At 40.0% G+C, this 16,931-nt stretch overlaps 1 protein-coding gene across 1 annotated transcript in view; it reads right to left on the bottom strand.

Moving 5' to 3' along the window:
- Rnf17 (ring finger protein 17) overlaps positions 1-16,931 on the bottom strand; it is a 112,973-nt gene that overhangs the window by 19,189 nt on the left and 76,853 nt on the right. Inside the window, exons 24-26 of the mRNA XM_036198506.1 lie at positions 15,389-15,504; positions 11,793-12,079; positions 1,413-1,576 (exon numbers count right to left, since the gene is read on the bottom strand). Of these exons, the coding sequence (XP_036054399.1) occupies positions 1,413-1,576; positions 11,793-12,079; positions 15,389-15,504 (567 nt within the window). The remainder of the gene's footprint in view (positions 1-1,412; positions 1,577-11,792; positions 12,080-15,388; positions 15,505-16,931) is intronic.

Below are 16,931 nucleotides of genomic sequence, written 5' to 3'. Positions count from 1 at the left end.
CACTCCCACAACACCCAGAGACAACCCTGACTTCCAACAGGCTATTAAGCCCATCCCCTTATTTAATGCCTCTAAGGGGCAGCCTAATGGCTAAGCCCTGAGTCACAACTATTACTAAGTCCTAGCCTCCACTCCGTCCCCTACTCTATCAGGAGAAGCATAATTCTGCCAGGTGGGCAAGATGACTGTGGGTAACAGCTATTGGAAAAGAACACCACCGGTGTGTCTACTTAGGAAATAATTCTAACAATATCCTTGCTGTGTAAATCTCCCATCTGCCCAAGTGGCCAAACTTGCAGTCTCCTGTCTCTGTTGAACATGTTCCAAGAGTGACCTGGATTGGGACCTGAATAAGAGGTAAAAATAATAGCACACATGGAGTGTATAAACCTAAGGTGTATATAAGCTCATAAAACTTTTTGTTCAGGGTTGGGGATTTAGCTCAGTGGTAGAGTGCTTGCCTAGCAAGCGCAAGGCCCTGGGTTCGATCCTCAGCTCCAAACAAACAAACAAACAAACAAACAAACAAATGCAAAATGCTTCTCTTTAATATTTTACCTCACCCCAATTAGTAGTAAAAATTTCCAGGCTGGGCGGTGGTGGTGCACGCCTTTAATCCCAGCACTCAGGAGGCAGAGCCAGGCAGATCTCTGTGAGTTCAAGGCCAGCCTGGTCTACAGAGTGAGTTCCAGGAGAGGCACAAAGCTACACAGAGAAACCCTGTCTCGAAACAAACAAACAAAACAAAACAAAAATTCCAATATTATATATCTGATGAAATAGTTAATCAATTTCATCACTTTACTTGTTAAATGGAGGTATTTATATCTCTATTTTACATTTTCATTTTTTCAATTCATGAAGCAATTTTTAAAGATTCTGAAAGAAATGTAAGAGCTATCTCACTGTTGTGTAAGGTAAACTAACCCATAACTTGGAAAGATTAGCTAGGTCTTAAACAAATCAGCCAGGGAGCTAATTAACATGTCACAGAATAAGTTGTTTTACTTAATACTTAATAACAGATGTGCTATTACATAGGGCTACCAGTTAAGCTAAGTGGTATGCCCATTAGGACTAGCAGTCGCACATCCCACCTGCAATGATTTCTTCATTATTCAGTTTCTTACATATTTGATAACAAAGGTTGGGTGTAGTGGTTCAGGTCTGTAATGCTGGCACTTGGGAGGCTGAGGTGGGAGGATCCCTAATTGCATGGATGGCCTACATAGAGAGACTGTGTTTCCAAACCAAAACCCAAACAGAACAACAATATCAAGAAAACAAAAAGAAAATAAAAAGGAAAATCCCTGTCACAAACAACAGTATAATATAGTGTATTTGATCTTCCTAAGTTCACCAAACTTTTAATCTAAAGTCTGGCCACATACTTCTCTAATGTTTAGACTCACCCTGATGGTGCCTCCCACAACCTCCATGACTTTGCCACGGTACCACAAAGTATCAGATCCTCTCACTGCACAAGGTTCTCCCTTTTTCCAGATGTATGGCTCCAAAAGACCAAGGCACTTTAAATTACTTTGAATTTCATCCATCATTTTGATGAGCTTAAACTCTGTAGAATTTATTGAAAATATAATACACTTAGGAAAATGTGTTATTAGTTACTTCTTACCAGCAACCTACTAACTTCCTAACTTAGGTAATACAAAGAATTATGATCAAGTTTCCAATAAAATTTTCATAAACATTTAATTCAGTCAACACTTAATACATGTTTTTAAAATTTCACTAGCAGACATAAACACTTTGCTATTCTGAGGATACAAATATCATAAAGCACTCACGGAAGAACTATGAGTTTAAGGTATCACTCTGACAGCACGGTAAGTATAGACAAGTCTTGTATCAGTCTATGCTTAGGGAGAGATAATACTGAAGATACAAGTTAGAATTCTAACTTTTGTGGGTACACATGTGTGAAGGTGCATACAGAGGTCAGAAGACAACCTCAAATGTCATTCCCAGTCTTATTGAGACAGGGCCTTGCACTATCGAGGAACTAGCTATAAAGATTAGGCTGGCTGGCCAGCGAGCCCCAAAGACCTACTTGTCACTGTCTACTCAGTGCAACCATGCCTAGCTTTCTAAAACAAAAAGTGTATTTTCTAATAGTGTGCGTGTTATGTGTGCATGCCCATGTGAGTGCTCATGGAGCCTGACACTGATGGCCAGATTCTTTCCTCAATTGCTTCTTCACCTCACTTTCTGAGAAGGGGTCTCTTTCTGAACATGGAAATCACTGTGTTAAGCTAGCTAAACTGGGCTGGCTAGTGAATCCCCAGAATCTACTTACCTGTGCTCCCAGCTTTGGGTTTACAGACATGTGCTTCTATACTCAGGTTTTATGTGGGTGCTAGGTACCTGAGCTCAACACCTCATCTTTGTGCAGCAAGCACTTGACCCACTGAGCCATCTTTTCAACCCCGCATGTGGCTTCTTTATGTGGGTTCTAGAGATATAACTGAGGTTCATACACTACCTGGTAAGCACTTTACTGACTGAACTATCTCCTCAGTCCAGCCCAATTTTTCTTTTTACTACAAATTGCCTCACTATTTCCACAGTATCTATATGCCCTCTTATAACTGACTCCATTGAAGGCAAGCTCTGGAGTCAGTGATTACTTCATTCTTACTTCTTTAGTTCTGCTATCTTAGGTAGGTGTAAAAGCCTGAGTTTGTTTTCTGTAAATTGGGTCTAACCGCATCTACCCACATTATTGGTACCCAAGAGGACTAGACAGGCTATCAGTTCATGACAGTCAAATAGTTTTAGTTAGGGGCTGGAGAGATGGCTTAGTGGTTAAGAGCACTGGTTGTTCTTCCAGAGGTCCTGAGTTCAATTCCCAGCACCCACATGGTGGCTCACAACCATCTGTAATGAGATCTGGTACCCTCTTCTGTATACATAATAAATAAATAAATCTTAAAAAAAGTTTTAGTTAATGATTAAATATGTCCAATAAAGCTTCTCGATTAGTTGTTGTTATTCTACATCTCAATTATTCACAGGCTTACTCTTTCAGGTGCTCAACAAATGGGAGGAAAACGTCAGTAAGTTCATAGCTACCAAACCCTCATCCTCAGGTGTCCCCTAAAGGAGCTCCTGAGCCTAAGTCTGTGAGTGCTAGGGTTGCATGAGTTAGGGATCATTTTGGAATGCACACATTGCATTTGCACAGAAACCCCAGGCAGCCTTAAGAACTTGCAGACATTTGCTGTGACTTCTTATTTTAACAAATTCAAACTTTCGTTTTCTAATTTCATAGAGAGCATCCAAACACACTGGTTTATGACCGTTTTGTTATGTGAGTATTGAAAAAAATCCATACAACTACACTGGAACACGTCATTTGGGGAAACTTGACTCCATGTTCCTGAGCCATGGTCACTCATATATTGCTCAGAATAAATGATTTTTTTTATTCCCACTGGAGCAAGCAATGCGTTTTGCACTGACATATGGGACATAGAACAAGTAACTATGTGCACACTACTCTACACAATATATATTGAAGAGGGAAAAGGCTACAGTATGATTAAGAGTAATCCTTTAGTAAGGTGCCAGAACAGAGAGAATAAACGAGAATTGTTTAGAAAAGCCCATACATATACAGAATATTCTGAGAATTTTATACTTTTACACTGTATTTGCATCCTTTCCACCTCCCTCCCCCTGATCCAACTCCTTCCCATGCCCCCTCTGAATTCATGAGCTCTTTTATACATTTGTATGTGTGCATATGGCTATTCATCTTGAAGAGGGGCTTGTGAAATCTCCTCCACCTATTCTGTGTGTCGGCTGGTGTGGTCTTGGCAGACCCTGTCTGTGCAGGCAACCACACTGCTGAGAACGGTAAAGGCAGCACTACCTAGCAGTGGGGAAAGTGAAGCAAACTCAGCCAATGGGTAAGTCAAAATTATTCAGTCTTTACAAAACCAAGTTGAATGGTCTTTACAGCTCTCTAAATATCAATTCTGGAATACTTTAAAGACTTAAATGAGCCGGGCGGCTATGGCGCACGCCTTTAATCCCAGCACTCAGGAGGCAGAGCCAGGCAGATCCCTGTGAGTTCGAGGCCAGCCTGGTCTACAGAGCGAGACCCAGGACAGGCACCAAAACTATACAGAGAAACTCTGTCTCGAAAGACAAAAAACAAAAAACCAAACCAAAACAAAACGACTGAAATGAAAAACAAATCTATAAGGCCGGGTCTAGTAATACATTCCTGTAATCCTACCACTTGGGAAGGAGTCCCAAGAGACTCAAATCAAAGGCCAACCTGGGCCACATAATCTCAAAACATTAAAAAAACAAAAAACAAAAACACTCTTGCTCCAATGACATTTAAAAACAAGCAAAACAAAACATTAAAACAAAATTAAAAACAACAAAAAAAAGAAAAATTAAAAAAGCAGAATTGTAGATGTCTTCTATAAAATCATTCAGTAGAACATGTTTCTGATCTCAGAATAGGAAAGATTTTTCATGGTACCAGGGATCCAAATCCAGGTCTTTAAGCAAGTTAAGCAAACACTCTAACAGCAAAGCAAGCTCAATCTCTAGTCCTCTAGCTCTATCTTGACTCTTCAGGACTGGTACTGTAGCAGAAATCTGTGCCTAGTATGTTATTAACTTAGGGACATCTTGGGCTTATCATTCCACATATGGTATCATCCTTCAATTTCTTTCAGGTCTGGGTCCTAGGTTACATTTTGAACAATTTAAACAGAAACTGAATTGCAAATCTGGCCATTTAGGCATATGGGAGATTTACACTGCAAAGGTACTATTGCCAAGATGATTTTTAAATACACCAGTGTCGTCATTTTTCGAACAGCTGTTGCCCAGGCTCATCTTACCCACCTGGAAAATTATGCTTTTCTTAAGAAGGTAACTGAGGACTTTAAGGCAGGCCAGGACTTAAAGATGGTTGTCACTTTGTGCTGTCCCCTTGGCTGTTTAGAGACATCTCTGACAGCAGGTTGTAAGTCAGAGCTGTCTCCTTGTTATGGGAATGGAACTAATGGCTGGTCAATTCTGGTGAATAAATATTACATCTTAGCATCCTGAATTTTGCCTATCTCTAACAGTCTGGTTAGCACACTACTTAACTTTGAGGTATTTTGGAGGCAGCCCTCCCTTAGCTAAATTCTACTTCGTGTGACTCCATGTCTCTTATGCAAGTTTATTAGTAAATCCTTTATAACATCAACTCTATTACTTGAGTTTCTTCTACATCAGTACCTGAGCTTGGCCTCTTTGTTTTTGTTGTAAAGCTCCACTTACAATTAACAGAGCTCTTTGAAATCCCTAGCACTCCTTGATGCTAAACACCCCTCTCCGCCTTTAAGCTTAACCCTTATGGTCAGGACCTTGATTTGTTTGTGCTCTTGGTACCAATTAGTAAGGAAGGGATGCCTGAAATGCCTGTAGATTTGAGGACACTGAATTGTGTGCTGAGTGGCTGTCATGTAATAGCCAAGTGCAGACTCAGTGTGGCAGAGCATTCACTTGGCTTTTCAGTGTAGCCTGACTTGGCATGCACCTTTAGACTTTGGCTTTGTTTTATCTCCACGTCTGGACCATTTGGCTCTTTCTTGGGTCAGTTTACAGTATAAGCTGATATAAAGTATCTTCACTGTCAGAGGCTTGAATAGTCATTCCTTTGCTGTGCTGTGGAATCAAGATGGAGATTCTTAGGAATCCTGTCTCACTTATATTTGAATTTGAATAAAAATATGCGAGATCTAGCCAGCATGGTGGTGCACGCCTTTAATCCCAGCACTCAAGAGGCAGAGGCAGGTGGATCTTTGTGAGTTCGAGGCCAGCCTGGTCAACAGAGCTAGTCCAGGACAGGCTCCAAAGCTACAGAGAAACCGTGTCTCGAAAAACAAAAACAAACAAACAAACAAGAGTGCTTTTGACTTAATGTTTGTGTCGTTTTATGTTTTAATGTGGATCTCTAACAGTTGTCTAATGAAGGCTGAAAATTTAATGGTTGTAACATTAGAGATTTATCTACATTGGGTGTCCCTGGGATTCTATAGAGAAATGCTTCCTCAGGCTCTCTAGGCATCTCTAGGTAACTTGGGTTTTAACTCAAGTCTTGAAGTGTCTGGCCACATGAAATGCAACAATCTCACAGGAATTACATGTTAAAAGAGAATGGGATTAAAAACTTAATCTGCTTCTAAGATTCCTAAAAGTAACTACTGAACGTATGTTTAGCTTTTTTTCTTTTTAAAAGAATCACTGCATACTAAAATTATTCTTGGTACGTCTAATTTAAAAGTATGAACATTTTAAAGATGACTTAGACTTCTAGGAACTGTTGCCTACTTTTTTTCTTTCTTAAATAAATGTGGTGATTCAAGGTTTTTATTTCAGTCAGGCTTAACTGAAATGTAGTTATTCAAGTGTTAACTATGGGATCCAGTTTTTTTAAATGTTAATTTTGGAACCTAAGACTGAGGGGAAAAGCAAACAAAACCAAACCTCCTGTATGGTTACAAAAGATCTAGCAAAATTGATTTACAGAAAAAGTTTTGAAAAGATGGCTTAGTGTTTAATAGTACTCACTACCCTTCCAGAGGTCTACAGCCCAGCTTACAAACTACTTATCTCAGCTCCAAAGTATCTGACTCCCTCCTCTGGTCTTCACAGCACCACCTCACCCCCATTTATATAAAAATAAATAAATAGGTTTATGGGTCTGGGAAAATGGCTATAGTGTTCTTGTATAGGACCTGAGCTTGGCTGGGGTGGGTGGCAAATACCTACAACTCCAGCAGATCTAATGCCCTATGGTCTCCATGGGCATCCAAACACACATGTATACCTCCCCCAACACATACAAATAATTAAAAATAACTAAATAAGAGGTTTAGAATAAAAGAAGGTGATCTTAATTTCTTTTATTCTCACATAAATATATTTAACATTTAATTACCTGTTCAAAGACCTGACAAATCTTTACTGCCCTATAAAAAACATTTAGGTATTCTATTTATTTATTTGTTTGTTGTATTTATAGTGTTCGGCCTGCACATATGCCTGCAGGCCAGAAGAGGGCACCAGATCTCATTATAGATGGTTGTGAGCCACCATGTGGTTGCTGGAAATTGAATCCAGAACCTCTGAGGAAGGGAAGCCAGTGCTCTTAACCTCTGAGACATCTCTCTAGCCCCACATTTATGTATTCTTAATTTCTTAAAAATCTATTAAAATGGGGGCTGGAGACTGCGCTTAGTGGTTAAGAGTGCTTGCTGCTCTTCCAAAGGACTCACACTAGAGGCTCACAACTGTTGGTAACTCCAATTCCAGGGGATCCAACACCCTCTTTCTTCCTCTGGTACCAGCACACATATGACAGACACAAATGCAAATAAGATAATCTTTAAAAAGAAAAAAAAACTAAACAATGTTTTTTCTTAAAATGGAGGCTTGCAAGAAAGATGGCTGGTGGGTAAAAGTGCTTGCTATATGGACCTGACCATCTGAGTTCGATTCCCAGATCCCACAGTAGAAAAAGAGAACCCATTCACAAAAACTCTCTTCTGAGCTTCATATGCATGTTGTGGCACACATATGGCCTCACACAGATTTGAACTTTCTTTAAAGCCTATTAAAATGTTATATTTGAATCTGTTAAGTAAATTTAATAAAACATTGAATTTTTTTTGTTTTGCTTTGACTACAACACTAAGATTTCTGATCTTTAAACCAAAATGTTAGAGAATAAATGTAGTGGATGACTGTTTGAGCCCTCCCTAAAGCCGGCCCCTGTGAGGCAGCTGTAGCTGTTACACCTGCCTGTGACCTTGAGGTACCGCCTCTGGGGCAGGGCCACCAGGGACCCTTAAGACTGGGGATGCACGTATGCCTGCTCTTCTTGGCTGCCTTGTGGTTCTGGATGCTGAGGTCTTGGACTAATCTCTTTAGCGTGGGACATAGCTCAGCTTTCCCAGATCCTCTGACAAATCTCCTGTGGTTGTGAGTTTACCCCCCAAATAAATTCCTTTGATCTTGGACAAAAATCTCTACGAGACAGTTCCAAGATGAGATGGTCCATCATACTACACGTGTAGCCAGAATCTCAGACCTTACCCATTACTCTGAGACTGGCTACAGAATCTATAGTTAGTCCAATTGAGACCTAACTATCTGAGCTTTCTTACAGGACCCCACAGAGATACCATCTCCCCCTAAACAGTGGAAGCAATTTTAAGAAAACCATGGCCTTTTTCGAAAAAGTGTCATGTTTCTCAGGGTTATGGATGATGGTTATAGGGTTGGGGGTAGAAGAAAATATTAGACTCAGTATTCTCCTTAAGAAAAGAAAAAGGGAAATGGATAGGTATAGGATATTAAGATAGATTATTATATATACTAGTAAAATATCAGGCTTAGATAAATGGTACTGTTATGGATTCTTGTATATTGATACAAATGTAAACTATTTTTATATTCTTACTTTTTTTTTTTTTGGAGCTGAGGATCGAACCCAGGGCCTTGCGTTTTGCTAGGCAAGCACTCTACCACTGAGCTAAATCCCCAACCCTATTTTTATATTCTTATTTAAGATAATTTGTATATTGATACAAATACAGAACTATATTTGTTGTAATGTACATATATTTCTACTCCTATTTAAAATATTTTGTATCTTGATACAAATGTAAAATTATATTTTTCATACTGTATGTATGTTCTACCTGTTTAAGATGTTTTATATATTGATACATATTTAGCATTGTTGTCATATTGTATATTGCACTAAACATTTCTACCTCTGTTTAAGAGTATATTATCACAATTTTGAGATCATTGTCCTTTTACTGTACATTTGTTTACAGACTGTTTACTTTGTTTATATGAAGCCTTAGTCCTTAGGTTATTTTAGGTAGATAAGACTTGCAGATTTAGTCACCGTTGCTTGTCATCTCTATAGTTATGTTAGGTGGTCCAGATTTACAGATACATAGGTCAGAAGGACAGATAATCTTCAAACACTTCATAGACCTAGAGAATATGGCATTTAAATAACTTAGAATTCTGCTGACATGAGACACTCTTGGCAGCACCAATCTGATCCCAAGAGAATGTCGAGGCTGCCAGCTGTCTGTCTATTCTTGTAAGATTTTCGAAAGTTGCTTTCGTGCATTTCCTGTTTTTTCAGGTATTATTATATTCTTCTCAGGTCTTTGATGGGGTTGAAGACTAACAGTTATAGTTACAATCTTCTCATATCTTAGCTAGAACATACTAAGTACTAGATTCAGATTCTTCAAGGACAGGGCAGTTTTTGGAATAATCTCTCTAATTTACCATTTACCTATGTTCTGGACATCTCTGGATGCTAGTATGTGTCTCTCATTTGATGTTGTTCTTGTTGGTTGTAGCTCCAATTGTTTATGTCATGACCTTTTTCCTCCTTGATAATCATTCCTATTGCATATAGTTTTATGTTAGGTTAGAACTTTCTTATTTGGACAAAAGGGGGAGATGTAGGGGATAGCTGTTTGAGCCACGCCCTAAAGCACCCTGCGTTACCTGCCTCTGGGGCAGGGCCACCAAGGACCCTTAAGACTGGGGATGCACATATGCCTGCTCTTCTTGGCTGCCTCATAGTTCTGGATGCTGAGGTCTTAGACCAAGCTGTTCAGTGTGGGACATAGCTCAGCTTTCCTGAGCCCTATGATAAATGGTCTCCTGTGGTTGTAAGTTCACCCCCAAATAAATTCCTTTAATCATTAAATTGACTCCACGGACTAATACCATTAAATAAACAATTGAAACAGTACAGTTTATTGAAAGTATAGGTTTTTTTACTTAAAATAAAAATATTCATTGAATTTTATTTATTTATTTATTTTTATTTATTTTTTTTTTGTTTGTTTTTTGTTTTTTTCAAGACAGGGTTTCTCTGTGGAGTTTTGTGCCTTCCCTGGATCTCGCTTGGTAGCCCAGGCTGGCCTCGAACTCACAGAGATCTGCCTGCCTCTGCCTCCCGAGTGCTGGAATGAAAGGCGTGCACCACCACCGCCCGGCCTAAGGATGTTTTTCTAAGAAAGATTCTAAAAAAAAAAAAAAATTTAAGTGGCTGGAGAGAGAGCTCAAGAGTGCTTGTTGCCGGGGGTGGGGGTGGGGGGTGGGGGTGGGGGTGGGGGGTGGTGGTGGCGCACGCCTTTAATCCCAGCACTTGGGAGGCAGAGCCAGGTGGATCTCTGTGAGTTTGAGGCCAGCCTGGGCTACAAAGCGAGTTCCAGAAAGGTGCAAAGCTACACAGAGAAACCCTGTCTCGAAAAACAGAATAAAAAAAAAAAAAAAAAAAGGTGTCTTCTGTCTTTAGGTTGGGGATTTAGCTCAGTGGTAGAGCACTTGCCTAGCAAGTGCAAGGCCCTGGGTTTGATCCTCAGCTCAAAAAAAAAAAAAGAGTGCTTGCTGAGAAATCATGATGGTCAGAGTTCAAATCCTAACACTCATTATATAACAAGCCAGAGGTCCTGCAAACATCTATAACTTCAGCTTCAAGGGATCTGATACATGCCTGTCTGTTCAAGCAGATGTAGACAGACAGACACATACACATACACATACATATACATACACACACACACACACACACACACCCTTATTCATGTTGACAGGCTATAGGAGGAAAGCTTTCCCTTATTATTCTCTTTGAAGGTCATTCTTAGGCTCAGCCTCCTGTGGTACCTGCTATTAGGTCACAGAGTGGGCCTTGAATGACAGTGCTGTTGACATGTCCTGAAGAGGGCCCAGGCCCAAGCCAGGCAGATTCTTATAAGGTAAATAGAAGATTCTTATCAGATTAACAGAAACCAAAGCTAAGCATTCCACAAAAACCTTGTAATGATGGTTTCTCTTCCCCAACGGTCATTTGATGGGGGCAAAGTGCATCTAGCAGTGGAAAGCCCACCTCAGCATAAAGACCCCCACCCTGCTCATGATCACAAAAATACCCACTTGCCCTTAACTACTGAGCCACCTCTCTAGCTCATTCTTTTGCTTTTTTATTTTTAAGATTTATTTATCGCCTCCCCCCACCCCCGCTTTAAAAAAAAGATTTATTTATTTATTATGTATACAGAAGGGGGCGGCAGATCTCATTACAGATGGTTGTGAGCCACCATGTGGGTGCTGGGAATTGAACTCAGGACCTCTGAAAGAGCAGTCGGTGCTCTTAACCTCTGAGCCATCTCTCCAGCCCAAGATTTATTTTTTAATTACATGTATACAAGCATGTCTATGTGGATGTATGTGCATTAAGTGTGGATATCTAAGGTCAGAAGACAGTGTTAGATACTCTGGAGCTGGAGTTAAAGGCAATTCTGAACCACCCAACTTGGGTGCTGAGGCCTAAACTTGGGGCTTCTGCAAGAGCAGTATGTATGTACTCTGAACCACCGAGCTGTCTCTCCAGCTTGGATTTCTCCATAATGTAGACAAGCATTGGGACCCACAGACAGTCCTTTGGCTGGGGAGCTCTGGTAACAGTATGTTGAAATAATTTATTATTTAAAACAACAACAATAACCCCTCAAGTAGCTTAGCTAGGCATTGTTATAAGCACTCTGCGTGCGCTAGGTGAGATCATCTAATCCTTCTCAGAGCCCCTTGAAAATGAGTTTCAGAGAGGGTAAACATTCCAAAGATTTCCAGTTTTTTCCTATCATACTAGAAAACTTGGGTTGCTAGGCCCAGAGTTACTGAAGACAATTTTGTAACATAAAAGACCTTACCTGATAATTTAGGCACTACAAATATAGTTCCATCATCACCAATGCAGCTCACCACTGCCTCAAATGCATTAGTGTTAGGAATAGCTGGTGCTTTATAGCATCTGGTGGTTCTAGTTTCTGATTTTTTCTCCTTTGAATCAGGTACTTTGTGTTCATTGGTTTTATCAGCAATTTTCTTGTTAGTGTCAAAGTTAATTTTTAAGCACTTAGTAACTATTGAATTTCCTTCTTCCAGGGAGATTTCCAAAGACTTCTCAGATGAATGGCTATTATTTGATTTACTAATTCTGTAACAAGCAAAACAAAAAACATATCTAAATGGGAGCAAAGACAAAACTGTGTAGACAAAAATATGAAAAAATCATTCAAATATGCTAACATTTAATTAAAACCTTTGCTCTAGTCCAGGATGAACCAGTTTTTCATGAAGGGGGCTAGACAGTCACAGGAGGAAAAGAAGAGGAAAATGGCGTGGTGGCTCTACACAGCATCATACAACTGTTAGATCACTCTCTGGAAAAACAGACCACGCCTCCCCTGGCATCTACTTCTCTAGAAGAAACTGGAAACTATAAGAAACCTGCTTCTTTGATGCTGTGCTTTCTGTCAACTTGACACAAGCTAAAGTCATCTGAGAGGAGGGAACCTCAACTAAGAAAACGTCTCCATGAGAGAGAGGGCTGTAGGCTAGCTTGTACAGCATTTTCTTAATTAGTGATTGATGGAGGAGGGTCCAGCCCACTGTGAGTGGTGCTATCCCCGGGCAGGCAGTCTTAGGTTCTATAAAAAAGCAGGCTGAACAAGCCTTGGAGAGCAAGCCAGTAAGCAGTACTCCTTCATAGTCTCTGCATCAGCTCCTGCTTCTGGGATCCTGCCCTGTTTGAGCTCCTGTCCTGACTTCCTTTGATGATAAACTGTGATGTGGAAGTGTAAGCTGAATGAACCCTTTCCTCCCCAACTTGGTCATGATGTTTCATCTGTGCATCATAGCAATAGAAACTCTAAGACAGGCACCCATTCCTGGGGAAAGTTTTAAAAGTAAGACAGGTTCTTGGAAGCTCTGTATATACTAGTATTTGTGTCTTCTCTCTCCCCTCTCATGCTATCCAGGGCAGCTATTTATTTCTTCTACTCTTTTATCGCAAGCTAACTTTAATGTAAAGCTCTATCTTTTAGGTTCACTTTGGTGAACTTCATCCTGTCTTAGGACTGCTGAGCTCTTTCTAAACCCCTAGCATGGGGCTATGACTCTCTTGCCAACCTACTTGAACCTCTCTGTTCATCTTTTGGTCTCCACCCTGCCACCCTGATTGATATACAGGCAATCCTAAGATCAAAAAAGTTACCTTTGAGTTCCCAAGAAAAACATGTATCTGAACATATTTGTATCTATAGCTATATCCACTTGCATCTATATGTATCTGTATCTCTACCTAGCTGTTCCTGTATCTATTTTATCTATATCTATACATCTGTTGGTATCTCCTCTGCAGGTAAAATCCAAGGTGTGAAGTGAACATTCAGGGCCTCAGATAGCTTCTTTAAAACCCATTGCTGCTGCTCAAGAGGTTGTGACTATCTTTAAGTCTTCAGTAAACCTGCCTCCAGAGCTGCGTTCCTTGAAAGCAGACACTGCTTCTCCAGGGGAACATATGTCAGCTTTTACTTACAAATGCTTAGCCTTTCCACAATGGTGAGTCGGCCCCTTCTCCTGGTGATTCATGCCTAAGGTGAAACCAGGTTTCACTCCCTGTAATAGTCAGACTAGAACAGAGTTCCAGATTCCTCAGTGCCTAACTGTACTTGGCCCTCACTGTGTTATAGTTTTTTAAAAAGCTAATCTATGAGCCAGGAAGGTGATGCATTCTTTAATCCAGCTTTCTAGGAGTTCTAGGCCAGCCTAGTCTATATACTGAGTTCCAGGCTAGACTACATAGTAAAACCCTATCTCAACAAACAAACAAACAAAACAACTAGTCTAGGTTCAATACACACTTCTAAATACTTTCTCTAGCCTACCAGCCGCTTCCACTCACACCTCTCCCCTCCCTCCACACAGCTCCCACCCCACTCTCTTGTTGCCCGCCCTACAGCGACTCTCGACTCTCGGTCAAGCAGCAGGCGCCACTCCTAGACTGCTCAGAAAAGCGTCCTGGCGCACTTCTTTAAGCATTCATGAGGGAGGAACAGTCCTTCAGTGCTGTCTTGTGCTGGGGAGCTGTCATGTTTTTCTAAGGGTTTTACATAATCCATTTCATGTGATTTGTGTCCTGTTAGTTTATGTTGATAAAAGAAAGATTAATTCAGATAATAAGGCCTGTAAGTGACTTATCAACTCATATGACACTTATGCTTGATTTTAAGATATGTAAATCATATAGATCCAAATGCATGAATATATATACACATATACAGGTTTTACATTAAATTAAACACCCCCTTCTTCCAACTGTACTTGAAATATTTCTTTTTGTAAAATATCTTTTTCTGGGGTTAGGGATTTAGCTCAGTGGTAGAGCGCTTGCCTAGCAAGCAAAAGGCCCTGGGTTCGGTCTTCAGCTCCGACAAAAAGAAAAAAAAATATCTTTTTCTGTGTCAAAGTTCAGCATCTCGAGTTTTCATTTAAATGCAATGGTTTTACTCACAAAAGTTGTTTTGAATATTTAAAAATAATCAACTCCAGGATTAACATACAAAATGTTTCTGCCTTTTTTGGTAATTAGATAATTTATTGTTCAAAGTTGTTCAACAACCTCCATCCAGCTCTTGCTACAAATGTAACTTGGAAATAACCCTCTTTTAACAGGGTAGTAAATTAATTTGTTATGTTACTATGATTTATAATATTAAGATTGTTTTTTAAATACTTATCTTCTAGAATTGGAGTTACAGATGGTTGTGAGTCAGTGTGGATATAGGGCACTGAACCCAGGTCCTCTTCAGGAGCAGCCTGTACTCTTCACTACTGAGCCATCACTCCAGCTAAGGACGTCCCCATGCTCTCACTCTGTCCTTCTCTCTTCCTCCCTCTTCATGTCTTCCTGCCATGATGTTCATGCGAGCTACCTCTTTCACCCTAACCAAAGCTCCTTAACAAGCACTCACACAGCAAAGACAAATCTGCCCAAACCAGCTGGAACCAGTTAGAGACAACTGATAACTACTCTTTGCTCCATACCCATCTGCTTCCACAATTGTGGGTTTCCACCATCATGGATCAGATGCCATGGCACATGTGAAAACCACACATAGGAACAAAACGGGAATAGGCCCGATTCTGTTTTTCTCCCACCTTATCTTATGAGTAATCCTCCCTGTGTTAACATGCTCGTAAAACTAGCTCTCTTCAGAAGCCTACATGTATCCTTGAAAGCCAGTATGTAAATAGGCTGGCTTTCAGTTTGTAAGAGCTTACTGACGTGACTAAAGAAACAAGCAATCTATTTCTGGGGTAGCTCATTAGGAGTTAGATTATAAATCATCTTTAAGAACAAGTAAGATGCAGCTCAGGTTTGAAAACACCCACAGAAGATTACATAGGCAATTATGAAGCATCATTAGAAATGGACATCAAAAAGTTACTCAAAAGTCTGTACCTTCTTTCTCTCAAAGCCAAACCTTTTTTAATCAAGTATTTAGAGACATCAACACGTTCTCCTTTTTCATCTCGGCAGAAAATTTTCACAGGTAATGGCCATGTTGTGCTGTTTTCCTGAAGAGATTTGTTGGACAGAAAGTGAAATCTCACAAGCAGTGTTATTCAAAAGAATTTTTTCTACATTTTCTATGCAAGAAACAATTCCAGCTAACTTTATTTTGACATCTAAATATATAAGGGAAACAGCATGGAAGGGAGTCAATAATGACAGAAAAACATTTTAATTTTTATATTGTATCTCTTTTCAGGTATGTGTTTTGGGAATGTATTAGGAAGACCTCATTACCAAGGAAAATATACCAAGAACAAAACAAATAAAAAAACGGTCGCCACCAAAACCCCCAATCAAGTGAACTGGAACAAAAGTCCCCCCTCCCTAACTGAGGTGAGAGTTAGCACACTTCTCTATTCCCTTCAACTCTAGAAACTTTCCAATGTGTGCTTTACTTTCCTACAAAACACAAAAGAAGCTACTACAACACATGTTCTACTTCACAGGAAAAGGCATAAAAGAAAGTCTATGTAAAAAAGGTGATATGGAAAATGAGTTACATGAGAAGATTCAATGAGGCAGAGCAGAAACAGAGGAAACTACAACACTTTCTTATGAAGACATGCTTCTTAAATCCATACCCACAAACGTGCATATTTTATCAGTTCTTCCCTTAGGAGCTTAATTTTCTTTTTCTTTCTCTTTTTTAAAAATACATTTATTTACTGACAGCTGGGGAACCTGCATGGGACCGAATCAGGCTCTCTGAATGTGGGTGACAGTTCTGAGGCTTGATCTGTTTGTGGGATCCCTGGCAGTGGGACCAGGACTTATACCAGGTACATGAACTGGCTTTTCTTGTTCAGTCTTCATGCAGGGAGAGGGGCTTGGTCCTGCCTAAACTTGGTATGCCAGACTTACACGCTCTGAGGAGTGGATTGGGATGGGATAGGGGTGAGGTGTCGGGGGAGGGAGAAGGGGAAGAAAGTGGAATTGGGAATGGTCTGTAAAATTTAAAAATACATTTATTTAATTTTATTTCATGTGCTTTGGTGGTTTGTCTGTGAGGGTGGATCCCCAGGAAATGTAGTTACAGACAATTGTGAGCTGCCATGTGGGTGCTGGGAATTGAACCTGGGTCATTTGGAAGAGCAGGCAGTGCTCTTAACCACTGAGCCATCTCTCCAGCCTGAGTTTAATTTTTTAAAGACTTTAGAAAGATAGTTTAGTTTATATGTTATCTTCTAACATACAAAATCTCAACTCAAGCACATGACTTTAGAAATACTTTGATTCAGCCACATGAACACTTGTGGGAGATCTATTTAATTCATTTACTTATTTAACTTTTCTAGGTGGGCAAGCTAGCTAGCAGGTAAAGCTGCTTACTGACAAGCCTGATGATCTGAGTTCAAATACCCAGGATCCACAAGGCAGAAGGAGAACCTACCACAATAAGTTGTACTCTGACATATGAGTCATGGTTTGT

Source organism: Onychomys torridus, chromosome 9 (assembly GCF_903995425.1).
Source record: "Onychomys torridus chromosome 9, mOncTor1.1, whole genome shotgun sequence".
NCBI lineage: Eukaryota > Metazoa > Chordata > Mammalia > Rodentia > Cricetidae > Onychomys > Onychomys torridus.
The sequence above is the reverse complement of the archived record's forward strand: the minus strand, read 5'-3'. Positions and strand labels throughout refer to the sequence as shown.